We start from the raw sequence: 25,375 nt of genomic DNA, 5'->3' as shown, positions 1-25,375 counted from the left end.
CTTGCCACCCAGTACTTTTGACCTATTTGCTTAATTGGGTTTTTTTTAAAATCTAGTTATAGCACGTATGGAGAATAAATCAGCTGTTAGGTCATATTGATGCAGAAATACTAAAAATTCAAAAGGGTTCACAAACATTTCAATTTCATGAATCTGTACCGCAAATTTCAGTTTTGCAAATGATGTGATCCATGATGAAAAACATATAAATATGTCCACATACTGATTGATCTGTTTCAGTTTGATAGTTTAGCTCAACTATAATGGGCCAAGGAATATGTAATCAATTATTGAATTTGGAAAGCTGAATCAAAAATAACCTCAAATGTAAAACATACTATATTGTTATAATACAGGTAGCATGTTTAAAACTGAACCCCACACTTATGGAATACAGACTAATGAATTGCTATATATATTTTCATGGCCATGATTTTCAACAATTTATGGTACTTTACATACCATCATCTGGTTATCATTCTGTAATTGAATATGTGAAAATAATAATTAACAGTTCTATTACCGTGTTTCTCCGAAAATAAGACCCTGTCTTATATTTTTTTGAACGCTGAAATAAGCGCTTGGCCTTATTGCCATGCGCTCAAAAGCCCGATTAGGCTTATTATCAGGGATGTCTTATTTTGGGGGAAACAGGGTACATAAATATATCTAGCATTAATGGAGATAATTCATCATTGCCATAGTGCACATGGCATAACTTTCTTTCCTAATTTATTAAATGATTATTTTTTAATCATATCAACATACTTCATAACTAATTGTTTTAGTAGTAAACTTTTGACTGTATCTTTGAATAAATAAAATAGCAAATATACCAGTGTTTATTTTAGTTAATAAAAGTACTTGCCAGGGTTAGTAACTCTCCCTAACCTTAAAACATGAAATGATTTTTTAAAATGGCTCTTTAACTTCTAAAATTCTTGTTTCTTCCATTTCTCCTTAGGTCTTGAATCAAACCGTCCAAATTTAATTCTTGGATTAGTGATTTGTCAAAAAACGAAGCGTCCTGCAGCTGTATTGGAGTCAGAAAAGCCTGAGGAGAAGAGGAGCCGAGTCCAGATACAAGAAGAAGCAGAAGTATTAGGCTACTCTAAGGGCAGCACACTTCCACCGCAAGAAAAGAAAAGTGCAAAATTTTCTTCGTATTCTGGAGAAACCACGATCAGTACAACACCTCCTGATTCTCCTCCACCTCCACCTCCACCTTCAGAGCCATCTTCAACCATGGCACCTTCTGTCTTAAAAATATTGTCATCCGTTAAAGCAGGAAGCTCAACCACCGTGGCACCATCTAATGCTTCAGGGTCAGGAGCTACCGCTACTCCAGTGTCTCCTGCTGGTTCCTCAGCCTCAAAATCATCCACGCCACTTGATCACATTTTGCAAACCCTTTTCGGGAAAAAGAAGTCCTTTGACCCTGCCGCCAATGAACCTGAAGCTGCTCTTCATACCTCGAAGCCCGAAGCGCAGGCTGGGATTGACGAGGGGCCACTTGCTGCTCCTTTAATAGACCCCATCGTGCAACAGTTTGGACAGATGTCGAAAGACAAATCTATCGAGGAGGAGGAAGATGATAGACCTTACGATCCCGAGGAAGAATATGCTCCGGAGAGAGCTTTTGAAATGCAGGCTGGCGAAAGCAGGCTTGAGAAGGGCTGTGAAACTTCGGAACGAGAGGATGAAGCCTACGATCCAGAAGACGAAACCATCTTAGAAGAAGCAAAAGTCGCAGTGGAAGATTTGCCTAATAAAATGTACTTAGAGTCTAAAAACAGCTCCATAACTCCATCTGCCCCCTTTGTGCCTGATGCGGCTGCTGCGCCATCCTTGGTAGAGCAACAGAAAATGCTTGAGGAGCTAAATAAACAAATAGAAGAGCAGAAAAGGCAACTTGAAGAACAAGAGGAAGCACTCAGGCAACAAAGGGCAGCTGTTGGTGTATCCATGGCTCATTTTTCGGTATCCGACGCTTTAATGTCACCGCCTCCCAAACCATCCATCGCGAAAACGGAGTTATTCCAACACGAAAAACCTGTTCCTGAAAAATCCGAAATGCCTCCTTCCTCCATTCAGCCTCAACTCTTCAGCCAAGGAAATGATCCCAGACAAAGCAGAGATCCCCGACAAGCTAGGAGAATCCTAACTGAGTGTAATGAAAGTGTCGACTTTAATATAAAGCAACATGGGATACAGGGAGAACCTTCTGCTGGACTGATCCCTCCATCCAGCTATTCAGGTCCACTCCAGGTTGCGTTTGACAAAGAGGAGAAACGTCATAATGAAACCTGGATGGCAGGTGAAACTCAGGGTCCTGCTGTCCCTGAACAAAATGTGCCTATCAGTTATGAAAACGTTCCGCAAATTCACCCGGAAATTATAAATAAACCTGCTCCCGTTGAATCACCCACAAGTGCGCCTATTCGTAAAGTATTGCTGCCTACTCCTCCCACCCCATGTTTTATGCCCATTTTCTCAGGCTCTAATAATGCCCAGACTGTAACTTGGTCAAATGCCTCTCAGGATAACAGCGTTCCAGGGGTCGTAAGAGATTCTTTTTCAAGTTCAACATTTGCACCTCAGGAGAAAATTCCTGGTCACTTTGAATCAGAAAGAGGTCCATTGAATTATAACAAAGGTGAAGTCAATCCTCAGTCCGGCCATTTTTACGAACAGAGGGAGGCTTCTACAATTCAAACTGAGGAAGTAAGAGGGGGGCCTCCTTTTCCTTCAGCTGGGCAAAAAGGTGCCCCTCCGGTGCTGTGTGGTGCTTCTGATTTCCATGGGCAAAGGGGTCCGCCCCAACAATTTAATGAAGGACATAACGTTCCACCAAATAATGATGGACAAAGAGGTCCACCACCAAACAGGTTTCCAGCGCCAAGAGCACCTATTCCTTCGTTATTTTCTGCACCACACGGCCCACCTGTTTTTGTCGAAAATAGGGGTCCTTCTCCATCGTTTCCTGGTGGGCCAAGAGAAAAGGCATCTTCTCAATTTGAAGATCACAGAGAATCTCAAGCGGAACAGAGAGAATATTCAGATTCTCAGTATCGTGATGTGAGCGGTCCTCCTGGCCAGTTTGAAGGTTCTGAGCCTCCACAGTTTGTAGGAAATAGAGGGCCACCTCCATTTCCTTACGGGGGCCAAAGGAGGCCTCCGCCCAATCAATTTAAAAATCAAAGAGGAGGCCCATCATCTCAGTTTGGAGGACCAAGAGGTCCATCGCCTAATCATTTTGGAGGTACAAGAGGTCCTCCTCCAAATCAGTTTGAAGGACAAAGAGGACCGGCACCGGGTCACATGCCAGGACCAAGGGGACTTCTGCCCTCACCATTTGAAGAGAGGAGAGGAAGTCCACCCCCCAGATTTCCAAACCAGAGAGGCTCAGCACCACATCAGTTTGGAGGACCAAGGGGACAGGCACCTGCCTCGTTTTCAGAACAAAATGACTCTGCCTCTAACAGACATAATTTTCCAGGACAATCTCAACAAGGTATGAAACCATCCCCCAGACCTCTTTTGGATCTTCCAAGCCATCCTCCACAACACAGGAAAGAGACATGGGATGAATCTGGACCATCTTCTTCCCATCCTAACATTTCAGGGCAGGGTTCTTCATCAGAAGCCCAGTGGCCAGCGTCTGATTTTCGAGAGGGTCGAAATAATGACTACAGAGGCCAGGGCTTTGAAGGGAGGCCAAGGGAAAGATTTGAGGGAGGCAATAAGGAAAAAGTGTTAGAGCAGCCGGAGAAATCAGACAATAGATCAAACAGAGGAAATGATGATAGACGGAGGGATCGTGAGCATAATTGGGCTTGGGAAAGGGATCGCGGCAGAAATTGGAATAAGGGTAGGGAAAGAGATTGGGAGAGACACAAAGAGAAAGACTGGGATAAAAACAGAGATAGAAACTACAATAAAGACAGGGAAAGGGATTCAGACCGGGTCAAAGATTGGGAAAGGAACCGGGAAAGAACCAGGATCAGAGAAGGGGATTCTTATCGAAGACGGAACCGGTCCAGAAGCAGAGAACGTGACTACGATAGATTCAGGGACAGGGCCCGCAGCCGGGAGAGAGAGAGAGAGAGGGACCGAGATAGGGACCGCGACAAAGATAGAGGAAGGGACCGCAAGGAGCGGAGCAAAAGTACAGAATGTGATAGAGACTCTAAGCCAGAATCCCAGATGGGCAGCCAAAAGCCATCACATCCGGAAGCTGCTTCTGCTAAGTAGACCCTTCAGCGAGGAGTCCCTTAGAAGTAAAGGGGGAAACATGTAAGAATTGACTGTGTACTACTTGTATATATTGTATATTCTGTTGGAAAATACTTTGGTAAAAGCTTTCATAAAAGACGAATTTTGAATTGTAAATGCAATATATTAAGGTAGGAAGCAGGGAAAAACCTGGACTTGATACGTTTTGTTCATAAAAGTTTTCTTACAGATTACATAAGACACAGTCCCTCCCTGACTGATCCCAGCACCTGTGTACAGATAAGAAATCAGTAGGGCATAGGACTTCTGCTCTTGTCTTTTTAGAGTAGGGGCCTGTAGGAATCCTACTTAACTCCCAGAGAAATATTGTGGTTGGGTCCTAACAGTTCTATGATGTGGCTTTGTTTTCCTTATTATCTTGAATTTCCATTTGCACACAAAAAATGGGAACTGTCTTCAAAAAGCACATTGCTTTTAAAGGTTTCAAAGTTGTGTTTTCCAATAACTTAATTGATAATTTTATGAGAATTCAAGCAAAATTTTAGAAGCCATAACTTTACATTTCAAATACATGGTGTTTTTGTGTTTTTTTGTTCCTACATAACAGCAAAAATATCAATATTTTTGTCCTGAGTTAATCTAATTAAATGGCTTTTGTGTACTTAACAAATGATGGTGGAAGAGCAGTGTTGCTACTTACTTGTAATTTGCAGAGTATTTGAATAAGAAATGTTAAATTTCTAAACTCACATTTTACACGAGGGCATTTTAAATGTAATTTCAACTGATTTATGAGCTCAGAGAAGAAGTACATATATCTAGATAGATCACTACCTTTCTTATCAATAAACTCTTAAAATTCTGTATTTTTATGAAAGGTGTAATGAAAATTAATGCCCTCTTTACTCAATATTACTAAGCTTTACAAAAACAGGTATTGATTTTTTTTTAACCTAAATTGACTGAACAAAGTGGGAGGAAGGAGAATTATCAAGATTAATACATCAAGCACTGAGTTGAAGGGGTTTGACTTTTCTTATGGTTATCGGTCAAAAAGATTCATGAACTAAGGACAGTTTAGTTGAGCCAAAATGAAGAACTATTAAGTTCTAATTTAAGTGGGGAGAGATTTCAGGATGCTGGTAATTATCCTATTAACACCAACAGCACTGAAATTCTTAATTTTGATAGGAATATATTCTGTCCATATGAATTCATGGTTACTGTGATAAAATTGGAAGTAAATATTTCTGTAAAGATTGGAAAAATAAAGCCGTTACTAACAATTCTGTACTTTAAAAGGGAAGGCTTTTTACTGTGAAAAACAGTATTCTATTACTTTTTCTGTATTCTTCAAGTTCATTATATAATTCTAAACAGTACATAGAAAAACATTACCAGTTGAATTGGATTTATACATTTACAGATAAACAGTTACTTTGATATTTTTGTAAGCATTTGCAAATGTAAAATTAAATTCGTAACATCTGCATTTTGAAACCTGCAATATAAATAGTACTACCCCATAAATAAATCACTACATAGTTATAGTTTATATTGGTACATCTTAGTCTTTAAACATCATGGACATGCTGATACTAAAAAAATGGTCTCTTTGCAAAATATTTTGCAAAACATTAAAAGAGGTGGTATAGAATGCAAATACCTATGATGTAATTTTTTATTCAAGAAGTTTCTAACTTAAAACCATACATGTAAGTATACTAAATCAAGTGTTGTTTAGGTTTACTTGACAAAAGTTTCTGTAAATTGTATTTTATATTTCAGAATATATCATTGTACATTAAATGTGGAACTTCATAGATTTTTGTTACTGTAAGTCAAATAAACATCTACAGAAAACCTTGGCATGAATAGTTTTATAGGTACTGATCAGAGCATTAATCTAGTAATGTGGCAGTATAATCTGGGAAACATGGCCAAATCTTGCATATATATATTTATTGTTGTTTTCAATTAAGAAATGCTGTGAGGCTCCATTATGGATCTGTGCATCTTTTCAGTGTTAAGGTAGCATAGCAATCGTCTGATCACAACATCCAGAATCCAGTTTTCAATTTTTGAAAAGGATGGATATGAAAGGTACTGCCAGTACCCAGGACTTGGTGATTCATACAGTTAAACATGCAAAACCATTTTCAAATCTGAGAAATAGATTGCTCCTTCCTCTGGGCCAGCAACTAAACTAAACTTTCAAGAATATTTCTGATCTCCATTTATTTTTGAGTCATAAGAGTACATTTTATTTGTATAAAAGAAGAGAGAATATCTTGTCATGACAAAATAGAACTGCTTCACAAAGTATACATATTTTTTTCCAGATCAACCACTTATTGATATATTGGTTACAGCAAGAATTAGCTGACCAGCTTGTCACCAGAGACTGGCATTATGGGCTGAGAGTGACTAGCAGCTAGCCTAAATACTCAGCCAACCTTTGTGCCTAAGGCAGGACTAGAATTCATAGTCTCTTGGTTTAAACTTGGGGCCTTAAACACTAGATTAAGCTCTATTAAAATTCAACAGCTTAACCTTAAAACTATTTGCTATAACTTTTTACTTCAGTCTTCTGAGTAGGTGTCCTGGTTTTCTGTTGTTATAATGTAGTTTTCTTTGCACTAAGATTTGAATTGCTTTTAATCCCACATGTATTAGGGAACTGTATGCCTTTAGAGTTGGGCAATTGGAGGGAGGGAGGGAAGGAAATTATATTCAGTTATTACAGCATCTTAAAAGGAGAACTTCAGCATATATTCCACAATGATGAAAAGATACGGATGCCCCCAAGAGACATTAAAAGCATTAAACAACTGATATTTCCAGAAAAAAAATAAGGTTCCCAAAATTGGGGTGCATCACCTACAGGTCTGAAATTTGACTGAGAACCTGGTCTCTGCATAAGTTAGTTAATCGGCTTGGGAAAAGAATAGCATCATCACAGACCACTTTTTAAAATTACTGGTGCAATTACTAGTGCAATGTGAACAAATGAATATATACACAGATCTGCATACTTCACTTTGAGATTTTATTTTGGTCTGGTCAGTCTCACAGCCTCCTTTTTTAGTCTAAGATACATGAAGACTAGAAACAAACTGAAAAGTAGAGATGTGTATTTCATGAGGTCGGGTGGCAAAATAGGATAAAAGAACCCATAAAGCAATAATTGTATTTATTTTTTTTTAAACGACATTTTGGAATACATGCTCTATTTTCTTCAGCGAATAGGTGGAAGTGAACATCTTTTGCCCTTAAACAAAGGAGACATGCCAAAACATTTTCCACAATTATAATTTAGCATAAAAGATGTGGTCTTGGCTGAAAGTTTCCAGGCCATCTGCTGGATGGAATGTTGATCTGTCAGTTTTGTTTATTCACACGCTTGGAACTGTAAAGGGTACACAATCAACCAATCCTGAGAAGATACAATTAATAAGAGTTGGAATGGATATTGGAGGTCCTCTAGTCCAGCCCCCTGCTCAAGCAGACCTTATACCATTTCAAACCAATGGCTGTCCAGTCTCAGAATCAGAAGAGCTGGAAGGGATCTTGGAGGTCTTCTAGTCCAGCCCCCTGCTCAAGCAGGAGATCCTATACCATTTCAGACAAATGTCGAGTCTCTTCTTAAAAACCTCCAGTGATGAAACACCCACAATGTCTGAAGGCAAGTTGTTCCATCGGTTAATTGTCCTCACTGTTACGAAGTTTCTCCTTAATTCCAGGTTGCTTCTCTCCTTCATTAATTTCTCTCCATTGTTTCTTGTCCTGCCCTCTGGTGCACCATTGAAAGACCAGATTGGGGCTACAGGACTGGGGGGTGGGGTGGGGGGATTCTATGTCATTCCTAGGAATTGGCAACCACTTGACAGCACAATCAAAGTGGTGGGAGTCCATCAAAAGTTTGACACAAAAACATCACCTGCAGTTTTCTTTAAAAGCCTCCAGTGATGGACCACCTACAACTTGAGAGGCAAGCATTTCCACTGAAGAGTTTGTGGAATTATTCGCGATCATTTCTCGGCAGGATCACAGAGGTCATGCTTTTCTTGTAAAGACATTTCGCCTTCACCAACCCTTACTAGTAAACAACAGACATCTGAATCGTATTGGTTTTACATTCACAAAATGAACCAATAAGGCAGAGCTCTTAATTCACACACGTGTTGATCATCCAGTTAAAAAACAAACAGGTTCTAAGTTTCTTCTTAAAATGAGAATCTGAATGAGGACAAGCAAGGTGCTGGTCAAACGTGCAAAAAGGATGACTTTGGGGCAAAAAAAACAACAACCCCAAAACAAACCTCCAGAAGAGGCAAACAAAATGAGCATGAAGAAAACATCTTGTCGGATTTGTTTTACTTCGTAGGAAAGCAACCGCAGTACGAACAGCCAGGCCTAAGGTGAGAATTAGGCCCTTTTCCCGTCTTTCCCCCTTCTCTTCCAGAAAAGCCTTGGCGGCGGGGGTGGGGGGTGGGGTGGAAGCTGAGGAAAGCCCCCAAATGCTTTTGCTGGACAAGATAGTTTATTACGAGGGGCGAGGAGGGGGAAACCCCTGCACGACGACAGGTAAGAAGCCGCGGCTGTCCGCTGAGGGGAGTAAAAAGGAGGCCGGCGGAGAACGAAACGACATTCCGATTTTTTCGCTTCCCCTCAAGGCAGCCGAGACAGATAATGGGCGGAGCTTAGCCAGAAAAGCGTCGGGCGCATGCGCATCCTCCCCCTCCCCTCTCTCGCTTCCGGCGTTCTGGGCGTTTGTTGCGGTTTTGTCCGTTGGGCTGCGCCCAGAGGGAAAGGGGCGGGGAAGGAAGCGGGGGGGCGTGTCCTCCGGCGCGTGCCGAAGGCCTCGGGGGCTGTTTGAGCGGCGGTCGCCCGGGCCAAGGTGGAGGGTGGGCGTGGCCTTCCTGCCCCGCCGGCCTCCCGTTGGTTGGTTGCTATGGCGACGGCGGGGACTTACCTGTTGTCCTGAGCGGCCAGGTTGTCCCTCCTTGAAGTGGCCCTCCTCGAAGGGGGCAACTGGAGGGCTCTGAGTTCGGATCCTGCTGCCCTACTCTTCCCTCGAGATGTGGGGGAAGGCTGTTGGACTCCCAGGAAAGAGGGGCTGACGACCCTCCTCGTTCCCCTCTTACAACATTTAAAAAGGAGTACTAATCCCTAGTCTGCATAGGGCTTTTTCAAAGGGGGTGGTGTGTGTGTGCAATCCTTTTTTTGGGGGGGACTTAAGTGCTTTCCCCCCCCACCCCACATTGCTAGCCTAGAAATTTTCTCTGCTTTTCCCAGTTTTAAGACGAGCCCTTCCACTGCCTTCCTTACCACCAGACCTTCCTATTTGGGGAGGATTGGGTGTGTGTGTGTGTGTGTTGGGGGGCATCTTTTCATTTCAAAAGGTTTTTGAAGAAACGTGCCAGCCGTGTGGATGGCACCGATTGGGTTTGGATGGTGCAGCTGTTCCCATTAGCTTTCCGCAGCTGGGCATGTTTGTGCTGTGTTGGGAAGGGGTGGCTCTCCATAAAAGGATCCAAAAGGTTATTTTTGGGGGTACGGCAATCGACTTCCTTTCACAGTGCTTGCCCTTGATTGCAACCATTGCATAGTTTTTGGTGCACCGAGCCGGTGGGTGTTCTTGGTTTTTGGATATTCATTGGTCCCCAAACGTGGTGGCATTGATATTCTTCAGAATCATGTCAGACACAACCCTCAAGGCGTCTGAAGCCTCCGGACCTCGGGCTGTCGTTACAGATCAAGCTTCTTCTGGTCCTGTTGTTGAAGGCCCCACTGATTCCTCTTTTGGTGAGCACAATCTTAGCTTCACCACCACAGACCTCAGCCTGGTGGAGATGACAGAAATAGAATACACACAGCTTCAGCATATACTCTATTCCCATATGGAGGCCCAAACAAATGAAAACGAAGTGGAAAGTAGGTTAAACTTGAATTGCTTCTCAACCAACAATGCTGCAAATCAGTCCCATTACTTGTCAACATCTACTAGCAGTCAAGGTGGCTTCTCATCAAACAGCTCTGGAAACCAGTCTCTCTACCCCATTATCTGCCAGTCTGGCTTGACTTCTGACAGCAGTTTCACGGGGCCTAATCAATGTCTAGGACATATTGACTTTCAAGAGTTAAGGATGATGTTGCTTAGTGAGTCTAGCTTACCACCAGGCCAAGCTGAAAAAGCACCTAATGGGAACTCCGTAGATATCAACGGGCAAAATTTAGTAAAATTAAAATATAGTGAAACCTCAGGCGGCATAAATAAAGAAAATGTAGTTGCAGAAACTTTAGCAGCAGTTCCTGAATCCAGAACCAAATCTGCAGTCCGTGTTCGGTTAGAAGACAGATTCAACAGTCTCCAGACTGAAATTCCCAGGTGCCAGGAAACTCAAGAAACTGGAGTAGCCCTTAACAAGTGTGTTTCATTTTTATTTTCTTTTAACATATTATTCAATTTGCTGGTGATATTGATTCATCAATAAAACCAGGGAATTGCTGAGGTTTGGACACACATTTACTATATGTTAATTATATATTATTTTTTCCAGAAAGAAATTACCATCAGTACTATATTCAAGTTAATTATAATTGTATTTACCATCTGGTATACATATACAGCAAGGAACGGTCATTCCAATTTTCAGCTCCCTTGGTTTTAAAAGTAAGGTAGTTATATTTAATTAAGGATGATTTTAAACTTCCATATGAATCCTTACCCATATTAGTTGTGTGCGCTGGTTTTTAGAATAATGCAATCTTTTAATTGAATCACTCCTAAGAGAGAGGAGCTTTGAGTGCTGTTTATGAATCTCTAATTCCCTGCACTTACAGGCATCTCTTAACACAACAGAAAGGTCAAAATGATGACATGCATGATGTGATGTCATTGTGCAGATTATGTCATTATGTAAATGCATGAATGATGCAAGTACATAATTTGCATCATTTGTGTGATGATGTCATGACAAGTGTATTGTGGTTTGCCTCCTACCTACAGATGCCTATGCCTGCACTAAAAAAGATTTCTATGCCAATTTTGTCTGACCAGAAAACCAAGCAGATTTAGACTAGTTTGTACTTGGATCCATCACCACAAAAGAAACCCCAAGATTCAGGTTAGATTGAGGATTAAAACTACATGCTGGAAAAAGGAATAGCAAATGACTTCCATGTTGTTATCAAGATAACTGCATGGATGTGTCGAGGTCAACTCAAGATGCAATGACCTGATTTCCAAGCATATGTGCTTTCTAAAGTTTTTTTACTGAAAGTTTAGACTGATTTTTTTTTTTTAATTTGATTTATATGCCGCCCTTCTCCGGAGACTCAGGGCGGCTTACAATGCGTTAAGCAATAGCCTTTATACTTTTGTATATTTTATACAAAGTCATTTTATTGCCCCCACAATCTGGGTCCTCATTTTACCTACCTTAGAAAGGATGGAAGGCTGAGTCAACCTTGAGCCTTGTGAGAATTGAACTCACAGTAATTGCAGGCAGCTGATGTTAATAACAGTGCTTTAGTCTGCTGCGCCACCAGGCTCATCTGGTACTCAAAATTTGTCACAAGATCATTGGCTTCCAGTCCATATATGCTGAAATCAATAGTCCCATAAATAATTAGACATACTGTAAATTGCCAGTGAATAATTTCACTACCAAATTTTCCTCATAAGAATATAGTACAGACATGGTTTAGATTCTAAATTGGCTTTATTTGTGGTTCTTATAAAAGTTACTCTTTTTATTCATTGTAAAATACTAAGTATCCATTTTGTTTGAGATAAACCGACCATAGTGCATTTCAAGTGCAGTCCTGTTTTAAACTACTATTATCATATCCCAATTTTTTTTTTCTGGGTTTGCTTATTATTCACCACTCAGAGCCTAGTAATTTGGGCAGGATGCCAAAAGTATAAAAAAATTAAAAATGAATTAAAAACCTACTCTTTTGTCTCCCCAAGAATGTGACTACAAAGATAGCTTGTTTCTAGTAATCTGTTCAACTGAATTGATTGAGCTAGTTGGGGAAATATCCTTTTCATACTGACACGTTGCACATTGACTTTATGAAATAAATGACACAGGCATCAAAGTTTTTTTTTTAAACTCAGACTCTATACATCATAATAGTTACATGACGTTCTCATAACATGTAGTGACAAGAATTGGAAAAAACTTCAGAAAATCTGAAAAAGTGGGAACACTTTGAAACTAGCTTGGAACTATGAGCCACGGCGGTGCAGTGGTTAGAGTGCAGTACTGCAGGCTACTTCTGCTGACTCCCAGCTGCCTGCAATTTGGCAGTTCGATTCTCACCAGGCTTAGGGTTGACTCAGCCTTCCATCCTTCCAAGGTGGTTAAAATGAGGACCCAGATTGTTGGGGGAAATAGGCTGACTCTCTAAACCCCTTAGAGAGGGCTATAAAGCACTGTAAAGCGGTATATAAGTCTAAGTGCTATTGCTATATGGTGATGACCTTCATCTTGATTCTCAACTCAAATAGCTATAGCTATATAGGAAATCTTACTCATTCGAGCACTGAAAAACTAAAGTATCATGAAGGCAGATGTTTATAAAAATAAATTATTACTGCACTTTGTTATTATTTCAAAAAGTTTAAAAAACAAGCATGTTTCTTTGGATTTAAAAAAAAAATCTGTTAAACACCTTGTCCGGATATATCATTGGTGTTACATTTAACTAGTATTCTGAGGTGACTATTAATATAAGAAAATAAGGATTCATTTCAAACAAGCTCCATTCTTTTATTGATCTCATTCATAGTTTAGTAACCCTCATTCGCCATCCTTCAGAAGCGATGGGTGTTCCTCTCCACCAGCAGCAGAACAAATGTACTGCTTTAGTGAAAAATAGGACCGCAGCTACTGCCACCACCGCATTGCAATTCACATGTCCAGTCTTCACGCCAAACACTGCTTCTCCTGCAACTGGAAACACTAATGCTGCACAAGCACAGGTTTGTTCATTTATTTTATTATTTATTTTATTAGTCATATTTCTATGCCGCCCACTCTCCAAGGACTCTGGGCGGCTTACACCAAAGACAGCATACTAAATAGCATATTGCCCCCAACAATCTGGGTCCTCATTTTGTTCCTCCTTTGATATTTCAGTTGACGCTTTACATTATTCAGACCTCTGGAAGACAGTGCAGGTCACATTGTCCACACCTGAGCCCTAAATTTCTGTGAGAAATTTGTCAAGTGAATTTTGCACCTTTTTACAACCTTTCTTGCCATAGCTGTTAAGTGAATCATTGCAGTTAGTAAGTTAGTAACCTGGTTGTTAAGTGAATCTGGCTTCCCCATTGACTTTGCTTGACAGAAGGGTCGCAAAAGGGGATCATGTGACCTAAGGACACAGCAACGGTCATAAATATTAACCAGTTGCCCAGCATCTGATCACATGATCATAGGCGTGTTGCAAAGGTCATAACTGTGAAAAACAGTCATCAGTCACTTTTTTCAGTACCATTGTAACTTTGAACGGTCACTAAATGAACTGATGTAAGTTGAGGACAACTTGTCATAGGGATTTACAATCTTGTGTTTTGAATCATATAGGTTTCTTGTTGGAAACAAGATGGAAGCAACAAATTTGGCCACGGTACAAAGAACAGCGGAACTAAGTGGGAAAGATTTGAGAGAGCAACAAAAATGCCACCAAAGTCTTCTCTTTTGCTTTGCATCCTATCCAATCTATTTTCTTGCTTTCAAACTAAATTTACAATATTTACAAATTTAGGGTTTTTTTTTTTTCTTTTCTTTCTCTTCCATATAGAGCTCTGGAGCCAGTGTTGTAGAAACAGTAAAACATCAAGACCTTGCATTGCCTCGAGCTTTTTCTGTATGTTACCAGCAAGAAATTGAAACTAGCAAACAAACAGTTGGTGCCAGAAATAAAGCTGTACCTGAGCATGTTTGGATTAAATTGGGAGGTAAATGGTGACATTTTTTCCCTCGTGCTTCTGTTAGCCTCTTGAGAATCTCGATTTGAAGAAAAAATACGTTTCATGCAAATTGCGCCACAAATTAATTTTTTTTAATATCATGGGAAAATATGAAGAAGTTATGGATGACCCTGGGAATGTTGTGGTATTAATGGATTTTACTGAATACAATGTTTCTTTTTTTAGTGTTTTGTTTGCATAGTACTAGAAAAAGCAACAAAAAATACTCAGAATTGAGCAAACTAAAAACTTTTCTTTTTCCAAGAGGGAATTTAGGTCAGTTCTCCAGACTCTACAGCACTTTCTTCCATATGTACAGTAGGTAGGTGTATCTACTGCTGTTGAAGTCAGAAGCAACTGGAATCATAAGGTTTAACTATTGCATGATTAATTATGGTTATAACTTGCCAGCCAGCAGGGATACATTTAAGAGGGTATAATAATTTCAGATCACCCATGTGACCAACCCAATTTTATGACCTTTTGTGCAGTGTTCCTCTTGTTGAGTTTTGGCCAAATGTAAATTGTGGTCATGTGACCTCAGGATACTGAAAATGGCTGGTTGCAAAGCCCCCAACATGCAGTCACATGGCCGTGTGATGGGGTGGCCATCAGAACTTTGGAATCAGGTCATAAGTACCTCCAGAAAGGTTTGTCGAAACTTTGAAGTACAGGTAGTCCTCGACTTACGACTACAATTGAGCCCGAAAATTCTGTTGTTAAGTGAGACCTTTGTTAAGTGAGTTTTGCCCCATTTTACGACCTTTATTGCCCCGGTTGTTAAGTGAATCCCTGCAGCTGACAAGTCAATAACCCAGTTGTTAAGTGAATCTGGCTTCTCCATTGACTCTGCTTGTCAGAAGCTCGCAAAAGGGGATCATGTGACCTTGGGACACAGCAACGGTCATAAATATGAACCAGTTGCCAAGCATCTGAATTTTGGTCACATGGTCATGGGGATGCTGCAAAGGTTGTAACTCTGAAAAACGGTCATAGGTCACATTTTTCAATGCCATTGTAACTTTGAATGATCACTAAATGAATTGGTAAGTCGAAGACTACCTGTACTGGTTTTAAATTGAGGACTACCTGTAAACCAGACGGGTTGCAGAGTGAAATTGTTTTTCAACCGTTATTTTGATATACACAAAGGAGTGGTGCAGTGGCCTAGAGGTGGAGATCTCGCCTCACAATCAGGAGGCTGTGAGTTTGATCCTAGGTAGAGGCAGATATTTCTCTCTCTCGGCACACTGAGAATATATCTGCTAAACAAAACTCTGCATTGGTGACAGGAAGAGCGTCCGGCTATTAAAACACTCTGCAGGCTTCATTCAGTTGCCCAGACTCCACCCTGCAAGGGATTATGGGGTCGTTAATTTTGATTTTGATATACACAAACAATGGCAAAATAGGACTCCCTTTTCCCTTTTTCTTTTGTGCAAAGGAGAGGCTTTATGTAAGCAGTCGATAAACAGAAGAAGCCGTAGCCGTATCCATCCTTTGGATACCAACATACAGCGCAGGCCTCTCGGTGACATTCAGAATGTATGTGAGAATCAAAATGCGGCTCCAGCTCAGAGTTCATGGCAATCAGTCCAGCCAGCCCAAAATACCCACAATGGAAGCCAAGGCAGCGTCTCCCAACGCCGGGAGAGGCACAACCGGATGGAAAGAGACAGAAGGTAATTGCTATTGATGGCTGCTTGAGTTAGCCGTTCCCTATGGAAGTATTTCAAATTCCTTTTTTGCGAGCCTTTTGAATTAAAAAGAATGCACCACCAGCCCGCATAAATTAAAAGTACTGTATACATGTTCAAAATAATGCATTTTATAATTTAATACAGGGTTTGGTCCAGGGGTGAAATCCAGCAGATTCTGACAGGTTCTGGAGAACCGGTAGCGGAAATTTTGAGTAGTTCGGAGAACCGGCAAATACCACCTCTGGCTGGCCCCAGAGTGGGGTGGGAGTGGAGATTTTGCAATATCCTTCCCCCAGGAGTAGGGAGGGAATGGAGATTTTGCAGTATCCTTCCCCTGCCACGCCCACCAAGCCACGCCCACAGAACTGGTAGTAAAAGAAATTGAATTCCACCACTGGTTTGGTCATTCTACAACTCATATGTCAAGGATCCTAACAGGTCATAGATATGATGTACTGATTTTCATAAACAATCTTTCCTTGTGTCTTCCTTAGCCTGCATTTCTTGGGGGGGCAGGGAGGGGCGGATTTCTCTTTCCACATTCAAAACAAATCAACTGTACAATGCAAGCAATATGATGGTGCAATACGAATTATAATATTGCAATAGTTCCTTTTTTATTTTCTCAGCAGTACCTTTACACAAGGGCACAACAAAGCTAATGTTTTGTTAAGACCTTAGACCTACCAATATGTGACAGTTCAATGTTTGTTAGCACCCTTCTCCTCCTTTCCCTCTCTCTCTGCCGTCTCTCTTCCTCCTCCTCTTCCTCCTCCACCTCCTACCTCTCTCCCTGTCTCTATGCTTTCTCCTCCTCCTCCACCTCTTCCTCTTCCACCTCCTCCCTCTCCCCATCTCCCTCCCTCTTCCTCCATCTCCTCCCTCTCTCCCTGTCTCTATGCCTTTCCTCCTCCTCTGCCTCCTCTCTCTCTCCCCCTTTATTTTTTATTTATTTTTATTTTTATTTTTATATGCCGCCCTTCTCCGGAGACTCAGGGCGGCTTACAATGCGTTAAGCAATAGCCTTCATACTTTTGTATATTTTTATACAAAGTCAGCTTATTGCCCCCACAAACTGGGTCCTCATTTTACCCACCTTAGAAAGGATGGAAGGCTGAGTCGACCTTGAGCCTGGTGAGAATTGAACTCACAGTAATTGCAGGCAGCTGGATGTTAAATGCTGCCTTAGTAGGAGGCATTATCCTCCTACACCACTCAGGCTCCTGCCTCTCCTCCTCCTCCTCCTCCCCCCTCCAGTCTTTGAGGTCTTCAGTGGCTCCCTCCTTCCCACTATAACTGAGTCTAACTTAATGGTGATCACCTTTTTCTTTTTCCTTCCACTCTTTCCCAGCATCAGAGCCTTTTCCAGACAGCTAGGTCTTAACCTATGGATTCAATGAAAACTCGAAGCAAAACTAAGCAAAATCAGTTTACTGGAAACATCAGGCAGCAATACTAGACCAGTTTAGGAATTTCCCAAAGAATCACAAGTATTTATGGTTACGGGGGATTGGGTGTTCTGAAGTGTCATTAATTCATCAGTCCTTCCTGGGCTCGCTTTGTTGAATTTCCCATGATGGAAAGAGTTAGGGAGTAGCAGAGTGGTTGAAGAGGGAACCCAGTGGTTTTCTTCTTTTACTCAGAGAGCAAAACCTGACGAAACCTAGGAAAAAAGTTCCCCTCGCACATATGTGCTAGTTGTTCCTGACTCTAGGGGGCGGTGCTCATCTCCGTTTCAAAGCCAAAGAGCCAACACTGTCCGAAGACGTCTTCATGATCATGTGGCCGGCATGACTCAATGCCAAAGGCACACAGAATGCTGTTACCTTCCCACCAAAGGTGGTCCCTATTTTTCTACTTGCATTTTTTACGTGCTTTCGAACGTAAGAAGCTGGGAGAAGTCACGGGAGCTCACCCCGTTACACGGCACTAGGGATTTGAACCGCTGAACTGCCGACCTTTCGATCGACAAGCTCAGCATCTTAGCCACTGAGCCACCGCGTCCCTTCAAAACCTAGGGTAGTTTTAGATAATTGAAGTATTACTTTTCATCTGTCATCAACCCTTGAAGGTTTGCTAGCGATCGATTTTCCTGGCAGATGCTTTCCCTAATCTCATTCTTTTATTCAAGAGGAATCTTTAAACGGTTCTATCAGTGTGTCGTGTTTCACAGAACAGCAAAATAAGATTTCCCAGGAATCAAGAACAACAGGTGAAGCAGTACGAGAAATGAATGAGACCAGACTGCGTATTGTTTTGGTGTCGGGGCAAAGGGGCAAGTTTAATTTAAAGACGGATTTTGGAAAGCTTTTTTAAAAAATGCTTCATATTGTGTAATAACCTTACAAGCATGTTTGACTAGTTACTTAATATGGAGTTTGTACATTCAGGTAGTCCTCAACTTACAACTAGAGTTGGAACCAGAATTTCCATTCATAAACCAGGTGGATGTTAAGTGAGTCATGCCTGATTTTATGACTTTGTTTGCCACGGTTGTTAAGCGAGTCATTGCAGTTGTTAAGTGAATCACACAGTTAATTCCGTTGATTTTGCTTGTCGGAAGATATCTAGGAAGGTTGGAAATGGTATTCACACAATCCTAGGACGCTGCAACTGTCATAATTGTGTGCCAGTTATCAAGTGCATTAATTTTGATCACATGACTGTGGGGATGCTGCGATGGTCGTAAGTGTGAGGACTGGCCGTAAGTCACTTTTTTCCAATGGCATTATTGGAAATGGTTGTAAATTGAGGACTATCTGTATAAAGCCTTTTCGGGTTCAAGAATTGACCATGATCATATATATATTTCTAGGCGCAGAATCAGGATTTGCTGTGATGAATTAAATCTTCTAGTTCCATTCTGCACTTCAGACACTGACAAGGCAACAACCTTGCAATGGACAACAGCATTTCTAAAATATATTCAAGAGCGACATGGAGATTCTCTGAAAAAGGTCAATAAGCTCCACATTAATATATAGAGCATTGTAATAAGAAAGTTATAGCAATACCTCAATGTTCTTTGGACAATATTTGATTATTCATAGGATCATTTTTTATTCTTTTCATACTCTGTACATCTTCAGTTGCTCAGCCTGTAAGTTATATTAGGTACAGTCTGTAAGCTAAACAGGTAGACACTAATATTAGCCCAATGAGTAATAGCTACCAATGTTTTTCTCATTATATAGGACAGGCTTGGATAAATCTTTTGGTAGCTGGGGAGATCCCAAAGATGCTTTCTCAAGAGGCAACTGGACTTCCTTTGTTTTTCTTTGAAGGCGTTTCGCTTCTCAGCCAAGAAACTTCTTCAGCTCTGGAGCTGGAAAAGTTGGAGTCTGGAGAGCTGAAGAATGGATGAGAAGCGAAACGTCTTCGAAGAAAAACAAAGGAAGTCCAGTTGCCTCTTGAAAAAGCACCTTTGGGACAACCATGACCTGGATGACTGAGAATCTCCACTGACATTTAGCTGGGGAGATGATATTGTATGTGTAGTGTAAGGGCTTTATTACTATTATTTTACCCCAGCTATTTGGGAGTATGTTCTCTTCTTTGCCTAATTTTTAGAGTTTGCACATCACATGTGCACATTCTTACATTAAAGGTAAAGCTAAAGGTTCCCCTCGCACATATGTGCTAGACATTCCCGACTCTAGGGGGCGGTGTTCATCTCCGTTTCAAAGCCGAAGAGCCAGCACTGTCCAAAGATGTCTCCGTGGTCGTGGCCGGCATGACTAAATGCCAAAGGCGCACGGAACGCTGTTACCTCCCCACCAAAGGTGGTCCCTATTTTTCTACTTGCATTTTTTACGTGCTTTTGAACTGCTAGGTTGGCAGAAACTGGGACAAGTAACGGGAGCTCACCCCGTTACATGGCACTAGGGATTCGAACCGCTGAACTGCCGATCTTTCGATTGACAAGCTCAGCGTCTTAGCCACTGAGCCACCGCGTCCCCATGCTTCTTGCATTAGAAAGGGAGAAAACTGGCTGAAATAGCCAAAACATTTGATTTGTGTTCAGTGCTAGTTCTGTAGGATGCACAAAGTCCTTCAGCAACGTTCCTGCCAAAGGCCATTAGCACCTCTGATAGTGTTGGGATGCAGCAGCTGTTTCCTTGTGCAGGAAATGTTTTAATTAAGTAAGGCATGTGGCTTAGCTGTTACAGCACAAACTTTTTTTCATGCATTTAAAGGGGAAAAAAAAGAGGTTTGATGCTACTACATAAGTATCTGAACAACAACACTACTACTTAACTAAGTCCATTGCTTTCCTAAAAATGTACACAGTGAAGTTTAAACACTATAGAAGATGACAGAAGTGATAGAACACAATATAATCTAAAGGAATATATGCATATATTTAAAAGCAAGCAGCAAATTTAAAAGCAGTGCACCATAATAAATACTTTCTTTTGCCAATCAGCACTCACATATTATATTGACTTCTTCAGTGCTTCAAGTACCAAAATCAAGGTTTTAGAGTGTTTCCAGAGATCAGAAGAAAACTTTGTTAGGATAAAACAGACTGGATTCTGGTAAAATGGAAAACCAGTGCAAGGAAGACAGGCAGAATATTCTTGTTAAGAAGGCAGACCAAGTCTATTACCTCTTGTTTGAAGCAATTGGTATTATTGTCCTTCGTATAAACTTTTCTCATTATTGTTCATGCTGTCAACTGTTTAGGATCACATTAAATCATAATTTGCACTCATACATATCTTATAGACATACAATTGGCTGAGTCTGCACAAAATTCTGACCTTGAAAGGGTGTCAGCGACTGAGTTCATGCAACACACATGTTCACAATTAAACTAAAGCTTAGTTGAATTTGACTACATTTGTTTTGAGTAGATTGTATTATATTTTACATAGAATAATATTGTGAAGCTAAGACAGGTACCAAATATAAACTTTAGATTCTAGACTAGAAGGACATGTCAATCAAAGGTTTCACCCTAGAAATGTCAAATCAGGTATCCAGTAAACAATAAGATACAATTGAGTAATTATGGAGCAGCCAATCAATACTTATCTCAGTTTTGAATTTACTGTACTTAAAATGTCCCTAAGGTGAACCAGGTAGATAAAGATGCTAGAGAGCGTGTCTTTCCTTTAGTTGTGGATTCATTTTTTAAAATTTATTGTCATTGTATGTATATACACAGTATACCTCTATAACGAAATTAGTTCTTGAGCTACATTCAATAGAACAAAAGAACAGGCATAATTTTAATCCAGAGCCTGTTTGATGTAGTGGTGAAGGCATCAGGCTAGAAGCTGGAGGCAGGGGGGAACTGTGAGTTCTAGTTTCCCTTTATGCACAAAACCAGCTGAGTGACCTTGGGCCAGTCACTCTCTCTCAGCCCTAGGAAAGAGGCAATGGCAAATCACTGATAAGCTTCATGTTTTTCAGCTGCTCATTACATTCAGCAGCTCTATCACACCTGAGTAAAGTAGCTGGTTATCACGCTTATTAAAATAATTTGTATTGACCAAGTACATTTGTGTGTACTGGACCTTTAAAAAAAAAACACCCTTCAAATAGTTTTTGAGATAAACTGCATAATTTTAGATGCCACTGTATTTACTGGCTTTAGGGATATCTTTGTGCATAGAGTTGTCGTAAATGTTATTCATTCATCTTGGAATTGTGTTTTTTTGGGGGGGGATTTTAGGAATTTGAAACTGTATTCTGTGGTAAAACAGGCAGAAGGCTAAAATTAACAAGATCAGATCCCATAACAACCTGTGCAGCCCAGGAGATCACACAGAATAGTACATCTACGGACATGAAATAATACGATCCTCATATTCAAGAGCTGGTGAAAAATGATCCAGGATGTCTGAAGCTAAATTCACCCACTGGACTTTTCTTATAATATGGTTGACAATATATATATATATAAACACTGACAAGTTTATTCAAAACAAGGAAAAAAGAACAAAACCAACAATGTTAATTTAGTAGAGCTTTTCATCTGAGGCAGGGCAAAAATATTGTTCAAGACTACTAAATGCTACCCTCCATCCCATTTCTTATTTTTGATTTTGTTTTATGAAATATATATAATAATTAAAATGCTACATGTGTAGCAACCTGTTCTTTCCCCTCTTAAGCGTGCTCATATTTATATAAATTAATAGATGTGCCATGAGAAACCAGTTTTGCTATTGGAAGAAGAAATGTAAGTAATTTATGAACTATATAGAAATGGTAATTGTATATAGTAACTCAGATCTTTCCTTTTTCAAAGTTCATACCCTGTAAAACTAAAATCTATAGAAAAAGCTGTTCACTATGCGTTACAAACACACTACTATTTTAAATATGTTTTGCACTTTCTCTAAGAACTTCTCATTCAGGATAAAGAAAAAGATTATATTTTGCACAAACATCCATTTCAATGGATAGAAGAAATGCAACTGTAAGTTCTGATGAAAATCTCATCGACTTCTCTGGTGTTTTATGTGACAATTCTCATTCTTTTAGTGCAAAAGTGATATTTTGTAAAAATACATGAATTTTAAGTGCACATATTTTTTTTTCCTTTCATTTTTAAAAAGGTAACTACTAGCTATATTTGTTAGGAAAGCTGATGTATTTAGCATATTTATTTGACAGTGGCTTTATCAGAACAGATAATGCTAATAGGTATTCTTATACAGAACTTATCACAAAATAAATACTGTTTAAATCACGGATATTCACACTTGTGTGGACCCTTTATTTTCAATCACCAAATTAAAAAAACAAAAAGCAGAATTAGCCTATGTAAGATAGGCAGGCACAATATTACAGTTTTTAAATTTATTTTTACAGTAATGTATACACTCATTTTCGATGGTTTGTTTTCTGTACTTTGGGTTTGTATCCATACTTAATGTGGAAAGGGTATAATGTGTCGTTACTGAATATCCTGTATAATAATAATGGAGAAATGTTTAAATTAATCTCTTAAAAAACAGATGTGTGCACATTTTTCCTCATAAACCATGCATTAGAATGGACATTTACTAAGAATTCACACCCTAGAGTGAGTTCTAAGTATATCATGATATTCCATTGAATGTTGTAGAATCTGTTTCCAGTGCAGTTGTGATTAATTCACACCCATTAAACACTCAGATGGATGTCTAACATGGCTTTTGATCCAATAGATTAAGCTGTTGTGGACCCAAAACATTGGGGAGTGAATTTCAAGGGAATCTTTGAATTAGGCACATTTTATAAACGGTAATTTTAATTATCCAGTTTGATTCAATTCACCCTTTACATTTGTGAACCCCAGTCAAAATAGGGAGCTCTGCGAAGTATCCCACTTCCTAGCCATTTAACAGGATTACGTCTACATTCCCTGTCTGAATCACCTGCCCAGGTATATACAGTCGGACCATCTGGCAAATAATACGTTTACATCTGTTATTTTACCAGTAATAACACGGGATTAATAAACACCAAACAGTGCCAAATGATGTCATTGCAAAAACTGGTATAATCTTAGGAAGAGGGAAACTCTTTAACTGGAAAATACTTCAGGAATAACGGTGTATCTCTTCAAAAAACTGCTTGTTTATACATGGCATGAAATAGAAATTAACTACAGGGTCCATTATGTATAAGTTGATCTTTTCTTCTCCAGTGGAACTGAAATATAGCAATTTGTTAACTTTCTTTCAATCGGGACAATGTTTCTTTCACTGTGTATGAACAATTTCATTGTGGGGTCCTTGGTCCTCTCTAAGGTGGGAGGTTTTCTTGCTGACGTTTCATTACCAAACTAGGTGACATCATCAATGCACTGATGATGTCGCCTAGTTGGGTAACTAAACTTCTGCAAGAAAACCATCAAGCTCAGAGACGACCAAGGACCCTACAGTTCAACCCTGAGCTACAAATACTCTCTTTTGGTAACAATTCCATTGACTGTTGTGCTTCCCTTTCCTCACTTCATTCAACTTCATGCAGATTTACGATTCTTGAATATCCCTCTAGCAGCAGCTCCCATACAGGCAGACGTGTCACAAGGTCCTGGAGCTCCTTGTGCTCCAGCTGAGCCTGGTCTTCCAGTGTCCCCTGGTAACCCAGGCTCTCCGGGCGCACCATTCCGACCATCTTTCCTGATTCCAGGAACGCCTGGTGGTCCTTGGGAGGGGAAAAACAAAAGGTTCAGCATATTATTCGGCATATTTTCAAGGACAAAGGCACCAGTTAGGAAAACAATCACAATTTTGGATTTGATTTGGTTTTAAAGCTGTGTGTGTGTTCTCAGGGTCATTTTTCTTCTTCCATATGTAGATATTGATCTAGATTGCCAACTTCTTGACCTAGAATCAAGGGGGGGTCTCCAAATTTGGAAACTTTAAAACTTGTGGATTTCAACTCCAGAGGGTTGGCTGGGGAATTCTGGGAATTGAAGTTCACAAGTCTTGGAGAATTCTGGGAATTGAAGTTTATGATGTTAAAGTTGCCAAGTTTGGAGACCCCCCCCCCCCCCCCGCTCTAGATTGGTTGACATGGAGAAACTTGTCAATTTCAGCTGCTCTCGATTTCTCACCTTTGCAAATTGAAAGCCCTTCTTAATTTGTAACAAAAAGATAATGCCTCCAGAGAAAACCATGAATACCCAGTCTTGGTGGTTAGGAAAGTAGGAACATTCACCAGCAGAAAGTCCCAAAGGTGTTTTCACAGTTCCACACCTATTTGCACTGTGATTTTTTTTTTAAAAAAGCCTCTGCCAATCAGGCAACTCAGCTGGGATCGTCAGCCGAAGAGGTTGTAGAAAAAATGATTTTAAAAGTAAAAAAAAAAAGTTGGCCACGCCCACCCAGTCACATTAGCCACCCCCCACCAAGCCACACCCACAGAACCGGTAGTAACAAATTTTAGATTTCACCACTGCCTCCCGAGCTCCGTTTTCGCTGGCAGAGGGCTGCAGTAAGCCATCGCAACCGAAAATGGAGCTTGGGAGCCAGTTTTCACTGGGAGAGCGCCCGGGCCACCACAGGTGCCCCCGACATGAGTGACGTCAAGCTGGCCACATCCACCCTGGGCACGCCCCGCCCCCCAAGGTCAAACACAACCCTGATGCGGCACTCAATGAAATCGAGTTTGACACCCCTGCTAGATATCCTTCAATTGCCCACCATTCAGCTAGAACTGAAGAAGCTTCTTTCATAAGTAGTAAAACATTTTCAAGGGGGGAAAAATGAAGAAACTCCAGTTACCTTTTAAAAAGCATCTTTGGGGACAACTATGACCTGGATGATTGGCGAATCCCCCTAGACATTCACCTGGAGAATATTCTTTTCAACTTACCTTGCGGTCCTTGATCTCCAACAGGTCCATCAACCCCTTTGCCAGTGACTCCGTTGTCTCCCTTCTCACCTGAGTCCCCTATAAAATTTAAATAAAATCGATCCATCAGAAAGGACACTCTTTGCAAACC

General features: G+C 40.5%; 3 protein-coding genes across 5 annotated transcripts in view; 2 read left to right on the top strand and 1 right to left on the bottom strand.

Annotated features, from left to right (window-relative positions):
• The window catches only part of DIDO1 (death inducer-obliterator 1), a 74,819-nt gene extending 68,774 nt beyond the window's left edge, over positions 1-6,045 (top strand). For all 3 annotated transcript variants that reach the window (XM_070941795.1, XM_070941794.1, XM_070941796.1), the window contains one exon: positions 965-6,045. In XM_070941795.1, coding sequence (XP_070797896.1) covers positions 965-4,254 — 3,290 coding nt within the window. In that variant the 3' untranslated portion in view covers positions 4,255-6,045. The remainder of the gene's footprint in view (positions 1-964) is intronic.
• A 3,890-nt stretch (positions 6,046-9,935) lies between these two features.
• Positions 9,936-21,727, top strand: TCFL5 (transcription factor like 5). The gene is made up of 6 exons (XM_070940128.1): positions 9,936-10,666; positions 13,039-13,231; positions 14,056-14,212; positions 15,669-15,906; positions 18,740-18,881; positions 21,605-21,727. The coding sequence occupies exons 1-6, from the start codon at positions 9,936-9,938 to the stop codon at positions 21,725-21,727; spliced, it is 1,584 nt and encodes a 527-aa protein (XP_070796229.1).
• A 2,160-nt stretch (positions 21,728-23,887) lies between these two features.
• COL9A3 (collagen type IX alpha 3 chain) overlaps positions 23,888-25,375 on the bottom strand; it is a 43,550-nt gene continuing 42,062 nt past the window's right edge. Inside the window, exons 17-18 of the mRNA XM_070940127.1 lie at positions 25,246-25,323; positions 23,888-24,072 (exon numbers count right to left, since the gene is read on the bottom strand). Of these exons, the coding sequence (XP_070796228.1) occupies positions 23,888-24,072; positions 25,246-25,323 (263 nt within the window). The remainder of the gene's footprint in view (positions 24,073-25,245; positions 25,324-25,375) is intronic.

Source organism: Pituophis catenifer, unplaced genomic scaffold (genome assembly GCF_029215685.1).
Source record: "Pituophis catenifer annectens isolate HBS135680 unplaced genomic scaffold, rPitCat1.0.hap2 SCAF_3, whole genome shotgun sequence".
NCBI lineage: Eukaryota > Metazoa > Chordata > Lepidosauria > Squamata > Colubridae > Pituophis > Pituophis catenifer.
The sequence above is the reverse complement of the archived record's forward strand: the minus strand, read 5'-3'. Positions and strand labels throughout refer to the sequence as shown.

Coding starts and splice junctions, on each gene's coding strand:
- TCFL5 (XM_070940128.1), top strand. CDS start 9,936: ATGTCAGACACAACCCTCAAGGCGTCTGAAGCCTCCGGACCTCGGGCT. Junction 10,667..13,038: donor ACTGGAGTAGCCCTTAACAA/GTGTGTTTCATT, acceptor TCTCATTCATAG/TTTAGTAACCCTCATTCGCC. Junction 15,907..18,739: donor CGGATGGAAAGAGACAGAAG/GTAATTGCTATT, acceptor ATATATTTCTAG/GCGCAGAATCAGGATTTGCT.